Raw genomic sequence first — 18,129 nt, 5'->3', positions numbered from 1 at the left:
TGGGTTCTTCTCCAGCCGGTCCTGTCGACCTTCTGACCCAACTACAGAACCAGCAAATGGGTTCCTCACCAGCCGTTTCGGTCGACCTCCTGAACCATCCATCCACAATGGGCATCTTCGACCTTGCCTTGGTGGAGTCCTGCTTAAAGTCAGCCGCTGTCCGCCGTGAACTACCGGAGCCGTGAGAGGGAGAAGAAGCTGCTTTCAGTGGCGAAGCGTCCACCAACCAGCACCCGGACCCATCTGAGTGCGACTTCCTGAATTTTCTCGACAAGGCCCAGCCTGACCTTGCTCTGCAACTGTAGAGCTGCCTGATGGTCAGAATTCTCGTAGACTGATAGGAAAATAATAATAATACATAAAGTAAATCAAAATAACGGGTATTTGGTGCTCGAAACATCTTTTTGATGAGCTCCCTCTGATTTTGGGAGTATTAGTTTGTCGGTTTTGAAAATAAAGCTGAATTTTTGTAAGCTTTAGATATTTTGATTTTTAGTTCTTATGGCGGTTAATCATGTTGTGTTTTTAGATTTCTGGTTTTTGTTTTTGTTGAATATTTATAGTCTTCATATTTTATCCGTTTGTAATGGTCAATTAGGATTTTTGTTTCATACTAAATGATAAATGCCTTTTCTCTTTTTCATTTACAAATTATGGTTCAGATGGATTCTCTAAAATCTTGAGTTCTGAGGTGCAAATACAGTAGTGATCAGCTGCTGACATAGGTGTGCTCTGCTTCTGCCTTCTATCTCTTCCAAACAGGCTTCTCTCCCACGCTTCCTCTCAATTTCCCACCAACACCACACAGCATGAAGCCGAACCCACCTCCCAATTTCATCTCTACAAACGCCTCTGGTATCAGTTTCCTCCACCTGCAGAGTCTCTACCAATCTGTCAATCTCTCCTTCGAGAGGTTCCCTCATTTGGACGAAATGGACGTGTTAAGCCTGTTGATCTTGGCAAGCTTCGTATCGCCGTTTCGAACAGCTCCGCCGTGGTTTCCGTCTTCTGTCAAAGGGATTTCTCCGAGGGAGATGGTGGAAAGAGACTGTTACGAGTTTGGATTGAGTGGGCTTATCGAGAGGGCGATACCCGTTTCTGAGTCGAATTGGGAGCTCGTCGGGTTCGGTAGGGCGGTGTCCGATAATACATTGACGGCTTCGATTTATGATGTTATGGTAAATTTTATCTGTTCTTTTGTAAAACGGGTTTTTGTTTGTGGGAAATTTGAGAAATTCTTTAGCTGGAGTAGAGGAAATCGGAGGAATGCACAGAAATGCGTTTCTTTCACTTGCATCGCTGGAGATAATACTGGCTCCTTTGGGATGATTATGCTGTTATTGTTTAATGATTTGATGATTTTTCAAGCGATATCATAAAGAAGAGCTCTTCAACTGCCTGAGCAATTTATTCCAGGAACATAGATTTTGCTCAAACATATAGCAGATTTTAAGCAATTAAAATACAAAGATTCTCTCTTCCTGGCCAGAGTAAATTTTAGAAAAATTGATAAAATTTCTCTCCAGCACTTCTCAGGTTACTCCACAGTTGCAGGGATTGGGAAGCAGTCGTAGGATTGTTAGTCGAATCATATGGTAGTGCTATGTTTTATTCAAACATTGCTGATCACTTGTTTGCTCGCTGTAATTGGAGAAATAATGTTGCTTACTGTTAGACAGGGTTCTTACTAATGATGGTGTATATGATTTAAGGTAATTTTGTTTTCTTGATTTTCAGTTTAGGTAGACCCTGTTTGAGTTCTGATTGTCATTTGGTTGGTTCTGGTATGCCCCCATTTTTACTGGATTAGCTATCTGATCAATGGCCTTGAAAAATTGCTAGACTGAACCAATAAAGAAAGGATAAATTACTTGACAATGTATCAAGTTAAAAAAAAAAAAAATGTGAAAATGGTATTGTTACTCTTAAGATGGGATCCAGGTTGCAATTTTTAAGTCATGGTTGATCCAGGTTGCCCTGCATAGCTACTCCCTGTGAGCATTATCATGTTCTTCTGTGTGATAAAATTAACAACCTTTGCAATTTTAATCTCTGAAAACTCCATGCAGGTTGTTTTTCACGGCTTGTGGATTTGGAAATGATGTCCTGGTTCCACCACTATGATGTACACTCGGAGCCAAAATCTGGTAAAACATGCTGCTCAGAAGCTGCTGCTAGTCCCACAGCCATCAGGGCTGTCTCCTTCTGACGGGCGAGCTCTTCGGTAAAATAATCACTACAGCGATAGAATAAAAGAATGCCATAGCAACTCAAATGTAGAACATCATTTGGAGCTGAAAATTCCGATGATCAGTTTCCTTCTCTGAGGTTTTCTGCTCTGCCTGACCTCCTGACCTTCTCTCTTGAGCTTCTTATGAAGACTTGTGGAACTTAGGTCTAACCTTGTCTGAACAATTCTCACTTGTATTTTTAATTATTTGATGCACCATTGTTACTGTTGTCAAATTTTCTTCTGGAACTTCTGGTTCCGTGTAATTTTGCTTTCAGTTTTGGCTATTCTCTTATGCACAATGCTAGACTGCTGCAAACTTTTCTGCACAGGGGAAACCCAATCCTGCCAACTTTTCTTGATTCTCTTATGTTATCCTTTCAGTTTTTAATTCAAAAGATGCTTGATTTGTCTTCTATTCTCTTCTGTACCAATAAGTAATTGCATTTTTCTGAAAAATGTTGCATTTACCTTTAACAAACCTTAGAAAAGTGTGATGAGATGGCAAAGAATGTCCTTATCACCAAGTAAAGTATTTCTCTAAACCATGCATAGCAGCTTCATTTTTTCCCCCTTTCTATGCTGTTCAACACCCACTTTATCAAAAGGAGAAGCTTCTCAAAGGTAAAAAAATTCTCCATCCCCTATCCCTTCTTATCCTTTCCAGCAGAAAACTTTTTCAACAATGGGAAGAATTCGCATTGAAGTCTGTCTGATCTCTGCCCGCGGATTCCCTCGATCATCATCGCTGTGGAAGCACCAATGGTTTGCTGTTGGGTGGGTTGATCCAGAGAACAAGTACTGTTCAAAGATTGACGCATCATGCAGCTCCAATCCAACTTGGAGAACAAAGTTTGCAGTTTGTTTGGAAGATTCAGATCCTAAGTTGCAAGATTTGTCCCTCCATGTTGAAGTTTATACCAGGGAGCTCATTTTTCTGAGAAAGAAGCTGCATGGCACAGCTGTAATTCAACTGAAAGAGTTCTTTGAGAAATTTGGCAAGAACTCAGAAGGTTCCAGAGCAGAAATCCAGGAAGTTGGGAGCTTTCAACTAAGAAGAAAAAAGTCTAACAAACGTCGAGGACTTGTAGATGTTTCTGTTCAGATCTCTGAGGACAGAGTAGGTGTCTCTTCCATCTCAGGTACTTGATCCATGTTAGTTTTTAATTTTCACGAATAAATTCTACAATGGGAACACTTAGTGTCTCTCTCATTACATTAAGACCAAATTTATGTCACCAATGATGGAAGTCACTTTTATTTCATTTGAAGTGCCGCTTCTAATGGAATTGAATTTTGAATCATCAAAATATATAAAAAAATTGTAAATTTTACAGAAAACTAGCATTTTTTTTGCAGGCAATGATGAAGAAGGTGGAATCAGGCTCCCAGACCAAAAAACTAGTCTCCCCTTACCCATAGGTGGATCAATCCACCCTTACCCATCTCAGCCAGATCCAGCCTTCATCAACCAAACCAACAATTACCCACCAACAAGCCTTACAGGTCCTCATCCACCACCTATAGCTTCAAGCTATCAAAATTCATCGGTTCCTCCATCACCACGGATTCCGCCACCGCCTCCACCACCATCACACGTAGGTTTTGTGCCTACATTTCTTCTGTCAACAGGTCCATTACCGCAGAGTTACATGAATTTGCCCTCATCAAACACGGCGGAGGACTCGCCAGACGTGACTTTGCTGTGGGTGTTGGGGCTGGAGCATTGGCAGCTGGTGCGGTGATCTTTGGGGATGATTTCCTGTCTGGGTTTGATTATCCCATGGGTTTGCAAAGTGGCTCTCTCTCTGTATCTATGGACCCTCCATTTTAATGCTTCACTGTGCAAACTTTCTGGTTATTCTACGTGAAAAATCATTTCAGAAAGATGAAAAGAAGAGGTGTATATATTAAGCTTTACTAGACCTATAAGAATGTAATATATTATAAAATATATGCTAATTAACATAAAATTATTTTTAACTCAACATTCTTTAAAGTAAATCATCATCGAATAAGAGGTTTTTTCTTACAAAATGCCCAATCCCTTTCCGTGGGGTTTTATACCCATAAAGTCCTTACTTAAAATTTAAACCAAAGACACCAGCACAAGCATGATATGCTTTCCTATGAAAACATTTCTTACATATAATACAGTTTTTTTTGCATCACCTGTTCATGTTTGTTCAGTCAAAACCATTTTTCCATTTGATTCTTCCACAATAAATAGAATAGAAAACTTCCAGGACAGAGCAGAGTAAGTACAAAAACCTTTTAGCACACTGCCTGTGCAACCTGTGCCTCTGGAGCTCCGGACACTGTCTGTAAAAACTTCTCAATAACCGAGAGGAACTCTTCCACTCTTTCTTCATGGGGTAAGTGACCACAACTTTTTATGACTTCCAGGTGCGAACCAACTATCGCTTCTGATAGTCGTTTGGCATTCCATGATGGGACAAGCCGATCATTGTCCCCAGTGACTATCAGGACTGCATTTAACCACCAAGTGAAATTTTGAAGTTAGTCTTGCAAGTTTTTTTCATTTCCTATTCTTCTTTTTCTTTTGCCTCAAAGCATCAGAAAAGTGAATCCAGTATAGTTCTTCAGTGAAATATATTGGAATTATGGTTTCAAATAAATATTTTATTTTATAAAATAAAAACAATCATGACTTTCTGAGTGTGGGATCCACTTCTAGTTTGCATAATCATCTGAATGTTTAATACAGGGAATAATAGCCGGCACATCCTCCTATAGAGGTGGTTTAATAGGGCACATTAACCTTCATTATACCTAGTCTGGCTGAAAAGGAGCAGGCTAATCACTTGTAAACATTCTGTTACATTCACATGATTTTATTATTTTTGAGAAAGTACATGATTTTATTATTTTTGAGAAAGCACATGATTTTATTATCACACAAGTCTAACAAAATACTCAAGCATCTTCCATGTGTTTAACAACAAAACCCTGTGCCATTCCTCCTATAAATTTGGAGTAGAAGTAAATGGTCAAGAAACATGGAAAGAGAATTAATCTACTGGGTAGAGCTTTCCAAAACTTAAAGAAACTGAATGACTTTATAGGTTCTTAGCAATTTTCAGTTGATTGCATCCCAGGTAATTCAAGAAAGAGAAACAGTTCTTCGAGTAAAAAAGAAAGTAGAATTGACAACTATTACCAGGACATTTTATCTCATGGAGTCTTTTTCTCAGCGGAGGTTTCAGTTCCATGGAAGTGTCTGCAATCATTGAGATAGTGTACGCAAGTAAGGCCTGGTCCCAACCCTTGGTCTTTAAAGGCTGCACTGACAACAACATTCATCAATTGACCATGATCATTTTACCCTGAGAAGTATGAATAGTTTTCGCATAGTAAGAACTTCACATGATCACACATCAAAGTTAAGTCCATTAAATTAAAACTTGCCTTTGTGTAGCCATCTAGGATGTGATCTGTCACTTGGCTACCATCAAACCATGCAGTTCTGATGGCAGCTATACCAAACTTATCTATGATCATCCTTATCTGTAGTCACATAGAACCCATCAACAGGATAAGAAACTAAGTTAATGTCTTGCAACCAACTTCTTCCAAAACTATCATTCGAGTGATTTCAGGTAGCATATTTCCACATAAAAGAGAGGATAAACAGTCTTTGAGACATGAGTAGTCTGTAGTGCAAGAAGAAAGTAAAAGAGCTATGAGGTCTTAAAAGTTCTCATATACAGATGTCACTGCAAAGGCAGACATCCTACCAAGGTCACTGCAAAGGCCGATCGAAGGAATGCCGAAAATGCTTTCCTATACAGAGAGTTAACCATATTAGTCATAGCAATAGCCAACCGCGATAAGATTCCGCTGACATACTTCCAGAACTTAGATAACATTTTCCCAATCTTCATAAGTAGGTTTCCTTGATCATTTGACTCTGAAACATCATCTTCTCTCAATGTTCTCTTTTCCTTGGCTCTCATAAGTGGAGCAACAATTGCAGGGGCTACAAGGATCATAGCAGCTACACGTTCAGGAGCTTCAAAGTAGGTATTGACAGCTACTAGGCAGCCAGCCGAGTGCCTGAGATCCCATTTTTTTCAGGTTTGAACAGATTTGAGCTGTCAGCAAAGAGGAAATTTGGCAGGAAACAGAATACTTAGAACGACTACTAGAAAACTAGGTTACAAAAACAGGGTTAAGTTTGATTCAAATCCCCTTGAAACAGTATTGTGAGTTCAGAAATCACAAAACTAGCAAAACCAGACAAGCTAACTAGAATGAATAGAAGAGAATCACACTCTTGAATACCAAAAACCGCAACATATATATACATCTTAAATAGAACGATTATAATAACAACAGTAATAATATAAAAATCACAAACATACTTCACAATATTTTATGTTGTTACTTGTCGGATATGATGTTTTCTTAAATCTTCTCTATTTAAGTTATTATTGAAATAAACAGAAGAAAAGAAAAACACTATAGTGAACTCTGCTAGTCTGACCAGAAACTGTTGGGAATAACCAACGGAAAACACTTCAAGATGAGAATCATTTACTTACCCCATAAGAATCACTTTCTGAGCTCCTAAAGTATTGATGAAATATAGGGTTGTAAGCACAGAAAATGCCATTGAATACAGATTTAAACTCTCACTATCATCACCTCCAGAATGAGAATCCCAATAGTGTGCAACTCTTGATGTCAAGCCAAAAGCAGGTCTGTCAAAAGCAAGAACTTTGGCACCAGCCAACCTTGCCAGAGGCTTCATTACCCGATGCCATGAGAATACAGACGCACCAAAACCATGTAGCAGGATAAAGGGCAGCCCAATCTTTGCCACTTTGCTCTGAACTTGTGAAGAGGCCTGATCTTGTAAAGAGTAAGTACTTTGTTCATCATCTTCGCATATTTTATGGTGTATGTGAACCCCATTAAACTCACAAAAGCAACTGTCTGGATCAGCCAATATTGCAGGTTCTACTAATTCATCCTGATCTACACCAGCTACACCTCGCTTCTTTTGTTTCTTGATTGCACCAATCAATTCCTCTGGAGAAGGTAAATGAAGCAAAATTCAACCATTACCCAAAATTTGATGCTTTGAAGCTTCATATTTGGAGGTTCCCACAAAAGTTTAAATAAAGGAAGTGAAAAAACTTACCTTGGATTTCAAATTCATGCAATCCTTTTTCAAACAATAACCTACATATTTCAGAACAGTACAACCTATCGTATCAAACTGAAAATATCAAACCTACTTCGACATCTACTAGGAAAACAAGAAACTCGTTTACAGTTATTGATACTTCAATTTTTATAGTGAATAAATCTATCCCTAAGGCACACCTAGAATATGCAGTAGATTCCCAGTCCCGTGCTCGAATCTGAACAGAGCTTCAGACTGAAGAACATGTATAAATGAACGATTTCGTTATTAAATATGACAGGACCAGTTGCTCGATCCTGAATCTTAAATCTGATAGAACAAAGTATTTCAACTAGGCCATAAGTCCCGATCCGCTACTCTTTTCTTGTTCTATAGAAACCAAATAGTTAACTTCTGAGCTGAAGAAATCAAACGGTTTCATCTAAAACAAATTGATAAGCTGATTCAATTAGTCAAAATTGAGAAGCGCCACTTATTTCTTTTTATTTGACAAATAGAAAGAAGACACTTTTAGCTTCTGAAACAGGAAGTCCAATGCTCACTGGACATAATCCCAAGATTAACAAATCCAGAGAACACAATTCTAAAGTACAACTCTCACATCCCTCTTACACAGATAGAGACTAAAAAAACATATTTTGTACTAATTCATTTCAAAGTCGTGGATTTTCCATTACGTAATCGTTGTATTTGTGTTTACTTGAACTAACAACATGCCATAAGAATAGTTTCATCTTACCTGAATACTCCGCTCCATATCCACTAACAGAAGCTGCACGCAACCGAAAGTTCATCATCATACCCGCCGAACCTAAAGCGGAGGTCTCTGATATTCTTTGAAGAGGTACAGCATGGTGGGTAGATAAATATAATTCGGGTGAGGGAATCCGGGGCGTGAAGCACAGAAACTGATACAAACCTACACTCATCCCCTACGAATGACGAAACCAACAAGACAAATTGTCGGAATTTTTTAGGGTAGTAACAAATTATGGCGCTTATGGCAAATTCAAGGTGTAAATGGGGGGACTTTCTTCGCTTCCGGTGACTGGAAGTCCGTGCGGCTTTTGTAGCTGTTCCAGTGAGGTTGGAGACGAGAAGAGTGGATTGGACACATGGCCTCGATGTGATCCCCCAAAATTTTATTTTATTTTATTAATTTAAAAAATAAGTTACAATTAAGTATTTTTGTTATTTAATTTTTATCGGATATGGAATATCAGATTGTGATCTATTTTTCCAGTGAAATGTATTCTACTCCCACACTAACGTCATTTTAGATAGTGGAATTCACATTCCACTTTTTATGACTCATTGGTCGCTCCTCTCTCACGACCCTCTATGTCTCTTCCACGGTTCCTGCTGCTCTCTGCAACTGAAACGCAGTCGGAAAGATGGAGGCCCTCCTTTGTAAATCCCTCGGAGACCCGACACTTCCTTTATCAGAAACTTCCCCGATCTCCGTCTCCCGCGGGTACCCAATCCCGGCCTTGAGCTCCCCGACTGCGGTCCGCGTCAGAGTTAAAGCCACGAGCTTGAACTACGCCAATTACCTCCAAATACTAGGCAAGTACCAGGAAAAATTCCCGCTGCCTTTTATCCCCGGGTCCGATTTCTCTGGCGTGGTCGAAGCGGTTGGCGACGGTGTCTCCAAGTTCAAGGTTGGCGACGCTGTTTGTTCCTTCGCCGCGCTCGGTACTTTCGCAGAATTCTTAGTTGTGGATGAAAAGGACCTGTAAGCTTTCTTCCGAAGATGAATTTTGGTCTGGTGATTTGTATAAATTTTGAATGAATGTTGGAATTTAACAAGGAAGTCTTGCAGTTTACTTTGTCATATGGATTGGTTGAGATTTTTTTTTCAAAATGGTCAAATTTATGTTTCAATTTTTTTTACGAGTAGTTTTTAAAATGTGAATTTTGTGTTTTTGGATGATGGTAATACGAAATCATGGGTCTTGTGACTTTTAGTTATATCATTCGTTTGGAATTGCTTGCTGTAAGATTAGTGATTACATTATCTCGGTAAAAATAACGTGAAATTTCCTTCTGTTTTTTCCGTCTTTTCTCGTATATGGTCGGAAGCATATGGTGTGCATTCATTGTTTTGGACAGGTAACTTATAAATTGTAGATGTGAGAATTAATTATATAACCTGATTGCTAGGTTGTGAAAACGGGTTTACTTTTAGATTATCTTCTGGTTTCGTCATTGTAATGGTGAAAGACCTGGTTGTAGAGATGTAAATGAGGTTTGAGCTAGTTTTTAGCTATTTAGTTTTTCCTTTTATATTTTCTTGTTTCTGGAATCTGTTACTGTAATGGAGTTTCTCTTTGGTTTAATATATCCTTTTGGTATCGTGACCCATTTCCCTTTATTTTGTTTCAATAAATGCACTGCTTTTCTTGTCCCAACTTTAAGGCTTTTGGTCCCTGATGGATGTGACCTGGTGGCTGCTGGTGCTCTTCCTGTTGCATTTGGCACTTCACATGTTGCTCTTGTCCATAGAGCCCAACTGAGACCTGGTCAAGTATGTTTCATTTTTCTGTTCTCTTTTTAAAATCTGAGACTTCTGATCTTAGTATCTTCAAAATGGGGATCATATTGACCAATAATTGTATACTTGACCAAAAAATGTAGGTTTTGCTCGTTCTTGGTGCCGCAGGTGGTGTTGGTCTCTCAGCTGTACAGATTGGAAAGGTTTGCGGGGCTATTGTAATTGCTGCTGCTAGGTATTTCGTTGACTATCAAACAAAAGCTTCATCAATCTGGCTTGAACTTTTCTGTGCCTGCTCTACTTGTTTTGAGAATGGGCAGAGTTGCCACTCAAGATGGCAATAGTTTAGGCTTGTGACTGGTTTTAATTCCGTGTTTTTTTTTCTTTTGGTTGAGAATGAGAATGAGAATGATTTAATTTCAGGGGAGAAGAAAAGGTACAGTTTCTTAAGTCACTGGGCCTTGACCATGTTGTTGATTCAAGTAAGGAGAGTGTTATAGACAGCGTGAAGAAGTTTCTTAAGGCAAGAAAACTCAAAGGGGTTGACGTTCTGTATGATCCTGTTGGAGGCAAGCTGATGAAGGAAAGCATGAAGCTGCTAAACTGGGGAGCAAATATTTTGGTGATTGGATTTGCTAGTGGAGAAGTTCCAGTTATTCCTGCAAATATCGCTCTTGTTAAGGTGCAGTGCAAATTGAATTTTGTTCCTAAATTGCAGTCACTTTCCTCCATGGATATATAAGTTATTCCCCTATATCTCACCATCTTCTTCTAAACAAATGTTGATACGTTTCTTGTGACACTTTCTTCATGATGGCATATAAACTGGCACCCTGAATGCAATTATTAACATTCAAAAGAAAAAAAAAGAATCCAATTATTGGAACTGTGTACATTAACGCTAGCCGTGTTAGGATGAAGTAAAAGAATCACCATGTCTTTAAATTCTAAGATGAAGGATATACTTAAAGCTTAGAAGAACATGGTGGGTACTCAAAATTCTTGATGTTCCATTCACAACCTTAAATGAAGTTCTTGTTACTCTGATCTTCAGTTCGTAAGAAGCTTGAACAATTTGGCTGTTGCATTAATGTTGGGTCCCGTTTTACGATTTCTGAGTCCTCTTTTTTATTATTTCCCTCTATTGATGTTCTCAAATTTGTTGATCTGCTTGTTGGATGCAAGCTAAGAAATTTAGTTATACCCTCTCATTCAGTCACATTCTAGTGAATTTAATCTAGTATATACTAAATTCTATGCCATTGACTGTCTACTATATTTCAGAACTGGACTGTACATGGACTCTACTGGGGGAGTTACAAAATACATCGGCCTGAAGTTCTTGAGGACTCTCTGAAGGAGCTTCTTTCTTGGCTCTCACGGGGCTTGATCACTATCCATATTTCACATTCTTACAGCCTCTTAGAGGTTAGTAGACCTGATTTGTTTTCATTTATTGTAATCCTCCTGCATTCTTGTGTTTTGAGTCCATGAGTAGCATATTGAATTGTTTATTTTCTTTCTCAAGGTAAAGGCCTCAAGTTTTAAAATATGCGAAAAAGAACTTAAGTTTTGTGATAGTTCCAGTAGATAGATTACATTTTCAAGTTTCTTGCTCATATAAAGGCTCCATTAATTGCCCTTACATAATTGCCTAGAGGTGTTGAATGTGAATCTGGACTTTGGGTTTTTGGTACTGAGGTCTTGCATTCAAGCCTCACCAGGGATGGCTTGTAGTGTGCATGTAAGTAAGTTTATGCGGATGTTAAGAATTTTTTTGTTGTAATCGACTTTTTTTTTCTCAATCTCTTAATTGACTTACTTTTTTTCTGCCTAAATTTACATGAGAAATGCTAACTCTGCTCTTTTGCCTTTACTAATGATTTTTTTGTTGAAAAATGGCAAAAAAATTATCTTGTCGTTTCAAGCTTTTTTCCCTTTTTTTGGTAACTAACATTTAACTTCAAGCCTTTCACATAATTCATTAAGAAGCTTTATTTGGAATAACCAATTACTTTTTCTTTTCTATTAAAAAATAATATTTTCCTTTTATCGAAGAAATCATATCTTCACACCTATAGAATGTTTAGAGTTCTTCACACATGACATGGCAGCTAATATGACTTGCATCATCACATTTAGATCATGATGTGGCAGATCTGGAGGTTGTCTCAGTTTTCATATCTAAGCACAAAAATCCTACAACTTGAGTTTATGGGTGAAAATAGAGGCAATTGCAGCAATTTCTTCCCGGAAAGTGATGCAGAGGCATCATTCTCCTAGAGGGTGGAAAAACCAACAATTGTCCATCATTTTTTTTTTAAATTGGGAAATTGCCATTGAGTAGTGATTGTTCTCTGGATTTTAGCCGCTTGCTCTCAGATCTGAAGGTTGAAAATATCCTCCAATCTGCCATGCCATCTCTTGCATGTGATGTAACATGCAATGCAAGCTGTCCTTTCACGTGTACATAACTTCACACATTCCATTTATATGGAGTTAGCATGCTCAGTTTACAACTTTTCTTCTAGTGTTGCCTGTTAGGATAATCGCAACATGCATTTCATTAGAGTAGCCATCTAAGAGACCCTAATTTGACTCCTTATGAAATAAGCCAAAGTGAAGTTTTTTGGAACAAGATGAAACTTGCAGCTGAAAAAAAAAAAATATTCAATTGGCTATTACTTCTATTCCGACATGTCAATTCATAACTACTTGTCTTGCTAACAATGGTTTTTACCGAATATGAATTTTCAATTCAGTCCATAAAAAAGGGGCAAAATATAAAAAGAAGATCGTAGACTTTTCCTTGAAAACTTTTTCAGGGCCACTAGGAAAACTTTGAATTACACAACCCAATAATCAGCCTGTAGACATGAAAATTAGATCATTAAATTTCAGGACGTTGATTGATGGTATAAATCACAAACATCTCGATGATCAAGATCATGAAATTCAAAAAATGGCTAAAGTCAAATAAAATGACCAAGAATTATGAAGCTTGACCAATAATTAATCAGAGGTCAAAGTTAAGTACCTTGATCAACAAACAACAACCTTGTGTTGACCAGTGAGACAAGTTCGAGTCGAGGATCAACGTAAACTCCAAGGGTTGAGGGTAAAAAATCTGGACCGATTTACAAACACTACACTATTCAACTAGAGGTGAACTAAAAATCAAAAGTGTTGATCAATGATGCAAAGGCTTGGTAAAACAACTAAGTCAACTAGTAGTCAAAGTAAAAAACCTTGACCAATAGTCAAGTAATGGTGAAAAAGTTAACACTTTGACGACAATGCAAGTTCGAGTCCAGGGCCACAAAAATCAACTTGTGGTCAACCAATGGTCAAGGTCAAACAACTCAAGCGATGTGGGTCAGTCTGAAGTCAAAGAAAGTCAAAGGTACTAACTCATGAGACTTGACCTTGCCACATGTTGCACCCTCATGGAGTGTAGACCTGGCTTTGCCACATGTCTCACCTACATGGAGTGTAAATTTGGCCTAAATCTATCACAAGTAAACACAAGACCCTAATTGGTTCGTCCAATGTCAAACCAAGATCGGTGTAAAGGTAATTTTAAAACGACTCCTTGCTTCATCTACAGTAGAGTCCGAGACTTGTTTTGGGGGATCAAACTAGAGGAAAATTTCATAGATCGGACCCAAAAATTTCAATTCTTGTAACTTTTCTTTTGTTATTCTATTCAAGGTTGCACCTCTTTGTCGACTATTCCACTTTTTGTGTTGATACTTTTGGCATACCTAGGGGGCTTTCAAGGATGGCTTATACACTCAAGTTTACTAGAAATTTTTCCTAAGTTTAGTCTAAAGCTTCAAAATTTGGAAATTTGCACCAAGTACTTGCATTGGTAGAGATTTTCTACAATAACTTTGAGTCACATTTACTTTGGTGTGGTGCAATGCTTGTTGTAAGATGTTTTGGCATGAACTCTTCAAGTGTAAAGGCAATTGGTCCAATTGTTCTGAGCTTACACATGAGGAAGCTTTTGCTTTGGCTCCTTGCAAAGAACAAGTTTGTTTTGCCTTCAACATTGTTTTTTTAGTTTAGTTTCCTTTGTACCAAAGCAATTTGGGAACTTCTACCACAATTTGCTCACATTCCTAAAGGCAATTTGGAATAAAGTTGTATTTGAAGAACTTGGACTTGTTGTAGAGATTTCTTTTGAACAATGTTCGTTTACTTTGGAGTTTTAGCTTTCTAGTTTTGTGTTTTTTCCATTGCTATTTTAAAGGCTCAACTATGACAAGATTTTATGTTACTTATTTTTTCTTTGAATCAAGGACTATTTTACGGCTATTGTATGTCCAACCATTTGATGGTGCCAATATTATTGATCATTTGTCTTATTAACTTCTTTTGGTCACTTTGGAGTTGGAAGATTTATCAACTTTTATTCAAGAAGTTCTTTCAACATTTCTAGAATGTCCTTGTTTAACAAGGGATACTTTTTTTCTCGCCTTTCCTTTTAGTGTGAAGTTTTGTTTGTCAAAAACTTGATTTATTGGGGAAGAAGTAGCTTTTAGTGCAGCTATAATGCTGACAACATAAGCTTCATAAACTAAAGTGTCAAAAAGATGTTATGACTCTTTCTTTGGTTTTTGAGGTTCGAAGACTAGCGTGTTGTCATTCCCTTTTGAATAAATGAGCAATTTCATATTGTAAGGTTCAGTGGCCAATCCTTGGAAGCGCTCTAGCTTCTTACTTCAAAGAAAGTAAAGCAAACCCTTCTTCGTTCCTTGTATGCACATTTTTATTTCTACTTGTTGAGAGGCTTGTGTTGTCTTTGCAATTCAAACCCCCAAGTTTCACCAATAGTTGATGTAATTAATTTACTTTTAAATCCTTCTGCTATTTGGTGTTAGTGAACTCTACAAAAGTGATACTATGGTAGGTGCTATAAAACCGGCTTAGAAACCCATTTTTGAGATGTTGTAAACTATCAATTGATTTTGGAGGCAGATTAACAAACCAGTCAAAAGTGTTTCCCTTTAACTAGTGACTAAACTACTTCACCATTAAGTCACCATATATTTGGGTATTGTTGTAGGTTTCAATGAAGTGGGTATTGTTGCTTTGGTTGTCATTTGTATTGAACTATTAAAATTTAAGAGACTTACACCCAAGTTGCATTTATAGAGCTTGGATTTTCCTACTGTAAGGCCTAATTGAGGTTTGAAATGTTGCTTGTGTTCCATCCATTGGTTGAAGGTCTTTGATGATATTTTCAATCATTGACTTGGAGAGTCCATTGACAAAGTGCTTCCTTCTACAAGTAAAGAACTTGTTTATTTGTAGCTAGAACAGAAGATATGTTTTCTAAAGTTGACCAGATTTGAGGAGGATCTTTGGGATGGGAAAAAACACCAAGATTTGCAATCAATGGCTCAATTTGATTCACGAGTTTTGCAATTTGAGTATCCTTTGTACAGATTAATTCATGTCTTTCTTTCATCGCTTGTTAGCTCTACAACTTGTTCATCCAAAGATTTTGCTTTTGCCATAATAATGGATATGTTGATAGTTGAGAAGTTGGTTGTAGTGAGCTGCCTTTTCAAGGCTAGTAAAGATTTCTTGCATAACGCTCCTCATATTACTTGACCATTGCTAATGCTAACGTGGAACTTGAAGTCCGAGGGGCTCGTTTGGATGACATCTCAAATGAAATTTTTGTTCTATAGTTGCTGCAAATGCGGACATCTAAAGATTGACATGGTGCATAATCTTTGTTGCACATATGGAGACTTCGAACTCTTTGTTTCTTCTACTTTAGGGCATGGTTGCAGCATTGATAAATTCTTCCACATATTGGACCTGAATGAGTGGCTGGTACAGTGCTTGAAGGAAGCCCTTTATTTTGTTTTGGCAGTTCCATGATGGATTGTGTGGCAACCAATCTGTTTGCCTTGGACTTGACGTGCTCATATATGATCTTATGGCCTTGAGATCATGGCTTTTCTTTGAACCTTGAGATGCCACAATGTTGGATTTGCTTTTTTCTTTTTTAAGTTATGGAGAAAGAGATGAGAGGCATAGATGACCCATCAGGTATTATGGAGAAAGAGATGAGAGGCATAGATGACCCATCAGGTATGTCAAAAATGTGGACTTACAAAGTGCATCAATCTATTGAAGTGGTGTGATCTATAATAATAAAAGAAAAGTTACAAGATTGAAGTTTTTGGGTCCAATCTAAATTTCCCTATGTTTTGATCTTCCATGAATAAGACTCAAACACTATAGTAAACAAAGTGAATGGGTACAAAGTACCTTTAAGTTGGCCTCCACTTGACATTTGGATGAGTAGATTTGGGTCTCACGTTTACGTTATTTGAAGTGTGACAAACTAGCGATAGGAATATGCTTGTTATAGCTTTGAGGCAAAACTTCATCAATGTGAAGATCCTTTATGACAATTTTTTGGAATTTTGGAATTTCTCCTATGAGGCTTCAGGAAAATAGTAGTGTTTCAAGTAGAGGCTCTTGAATTATTTCTTTCATGTAGGCATTTCTTTTCCTCCAAAAGCTTTCCCCAAAATCTAGGGAGGTTCTCAATTCATAGGGTCGGGAGGTGATTCAACCACCTCACCTTTCTCTCCCTTATTTCTCTTTGCCAAGACCACCTCTATGAAGGAGTGACATATGTCAAGGTCCAGTCTACACATCATGAAGGTGTGACATGCAGTTGTGGCTTGGACTTGTATCGTCGGTTAATGACTTTCATAATTGCTTAATTATTGGTCAAGATTTTTACTTTGACCAATAGTTAACTTAATCATTTTTCCAAAGGTTTGTGCATTGTTAGTCAAGTTTTTTTTATTTTTACTCGACCTCCAACTGGTTGGTAGAGTGTTTGTATAATGCATCCGGATCTTTGACCCTCGAACCTCAAATTATTATGTTTGGCTCCTTTGATCCTTGATTCAGATTGACGCCATTGGTCAGTGTTTGACTTTAACTAATGGTTGATTGACTTGGACCTTTGATTTACTATTAGTCAAGCTTCACCATTTTGGTCAGGTTGTACCTCATGATTAGGGGGTGTCAATTTTGCTTGCTTAACTATTGTTTATTAAATGGAATGAAACAAACTGTACCCAATTAGGCATTTACCATTTATTAAATGAAAGGAATTAGATGAGGATTATTTAGTACCCGACTAATTGTTTATCCAACTATATATAAGAGGAATTTGGTAAACTTTTATTCGGATGAATGTATGTTTGAGATAAAATATGATTAAAGTGCTTTTATCTAAGGATTGTGTAAAAAAAAAATTGAATTTTGTTATATATTAGAATGACATTGTTCTTAGGCTTGATAATATGATTTTATTTTTATTTTTTATAATTTTACAAATTTTACTATTACTCCATTTATTTATCCAATTACCTGTTCTACCATTTGATAAATAGGTAAATAAACCGCAAATGGAGTTGCTGATTCTGTATACCGATAGTACCAAATATAAATGGAACGGTGTATGAAATAGCTTATTCTATTCTGTTTATATACACCATTTAGTCTGTTGAGCATTCATTGATGTTTGTGATTTGGTCTGTTAATCAAGGTTCTGAATGCAATTATCAAATTTTCATGTCTACACACCCATATAGTGTTTTTTCCACCAGACACTAATTCTCTGGGTAGAAGAATCACAATGAAGTGTGTCCACTGTCACAGTGTTCTTGTTGTTGTTGTCTAAGAGACTGTCTCTAAGTTCTAACACTAGTATTTTTGTGGGCAGGCAAATCTGGCATTTTCTGCTATCAAAGAAAGAAAAGTAATTGGCAAAGTGATGATCACATTTGGTGATCAGACTGTAAGATCGAAGCTCTGATCCTTTCTGTTCTTAAACTGCTTCAATGGAACGATTGGAAGTGTTTCAGAATCTCCCAGCAGTGAAAGGAAAAACAAGAATTCATAGCTAAGGCATGCAGTGGAAGCAGAAAACCTGTATTGAACTACTGATCAATAATTACTTTGACAGATTTTACTTAATGAAATAAATTGTTCAACCAAAATGCTTTGATCTTTCTCATTGTTAACAGTATATATGATTTTTATGAAGTTCTAAATAGGTTTCTGTAATTTTAGGTAATTTTGAAAACGTTTTTTTCTGTTCTATGGGTTCCAAACAAGCCCTGAAAGGGTACATTTATAATCATAAAATCTTTATTAATTCTTAAATCTTATTATGTATAAATTTGT

The 18,129-nt window shown here is 37.3% G+C and overlaps 2 protein-coding genes and 2 pseudogenes across 3 annotated transcripts; 3 read left to right on the top strand and 1 right to left on the bottom strand.

Annotated features, from left to right (window-relative positions):
- Positions 1-605: 605 nt before the first annotated feature.
- Positions 606-2,572, top strand: LOC137939088 (GCN5-related N-acetyltransferase 3, chloroplastic-like; annotated as a pseudogene).
- A 343-nt stretch (positions 2,573-2,915) lies between these two features.
- On the top strand, positions 2,916-4,089 carry LOC137941431 (uncharacterized; annotated as a pseudogene).
- LOC137941418 (uncharacterized) lies at positions 4,030-8,498 on the bottom strand. 2 transcript variants are annotated; one of them, XM_068786830.1, is made up of 7 exons: positions 8,143-8,498; positions 6,796-7,285; positions 5,989-6,307; positions 5,660-5,758; positions 5,412-5,532; positions 4,502-4,719; positions 4,030-4,093 (listed from the first exon to the last, which is right to left on the bottom strand). In XM_068786830.1, the coding sequence occupies exons 1-6, from the start codon at positions 8,330-8,332 to the stop codon at positions 4,505-4,507; spliced, it is 1,434 nt and encodes a 477-aa protein (XP_068642931.1). In that variant the 5' UTR covers positions 8,333-8,498; the 3' UTR covers positions 4,030-4,093; positions 4,502-4,504. The 2 variants fall into 2 exon arrangements, with proteins under 2 accessions (XP_068642931.1, XP_068642923.1); XM_068786822.1 differs by lacking the exon at positions 4,030-4,093 and having other exon boundaries at positions 4,288-4,719.
- Positions 8,499-8,754: 256 nt separating this feature from the next.
- LOC137941333 (uncharacterized) lies at positions 8,755-18,082 on the top strand. The gene is made up of 6 exons (XM_068786702.1): positions 8,755-9,138; positions 9,822-9,930; positions 10,041-10,132; positions 10,321-10,579; positions 11,182-11,325; positions 17,666-18,082. The coding sequence occupies exons 1-6, from the start codon at positions 8,798-8,800 to the stop codon at positions 17,756-17,758; spliced, it is 1,038 nt and encodes a 345-aa protein (XP_068642803.1). The 5' UTR covers positions 8,755-8,797; the 3' UTR covers positions 17,759-18,082.
- Positions 18,083-18,129: the final 47 nt, after the last annotated feature.

Source organism: Aristolochia californica, unplaced genomic scaffold (genome assembly GCF_029961685.1).
Source record: "Aristolochia californica isolate CCGP_79_NKW_82.1479 unplaced genomic scaffold, dmAriCali1.0.hap1 SCAF_10, whole genome shotgun sequence".
NCBI classification, from domain to species: domain Eukaryota; kingdom Viridiplantae; phylum Streptophyta; class Magnoliopsida; order Piperales; family Aristolochiaceae; genus Aristolochia; species Aristolochia californica.
Note: the sequence above shows the minus strand (reverse complement) of the source record. Positions and strands in the feature narration are given on the sequence as shown.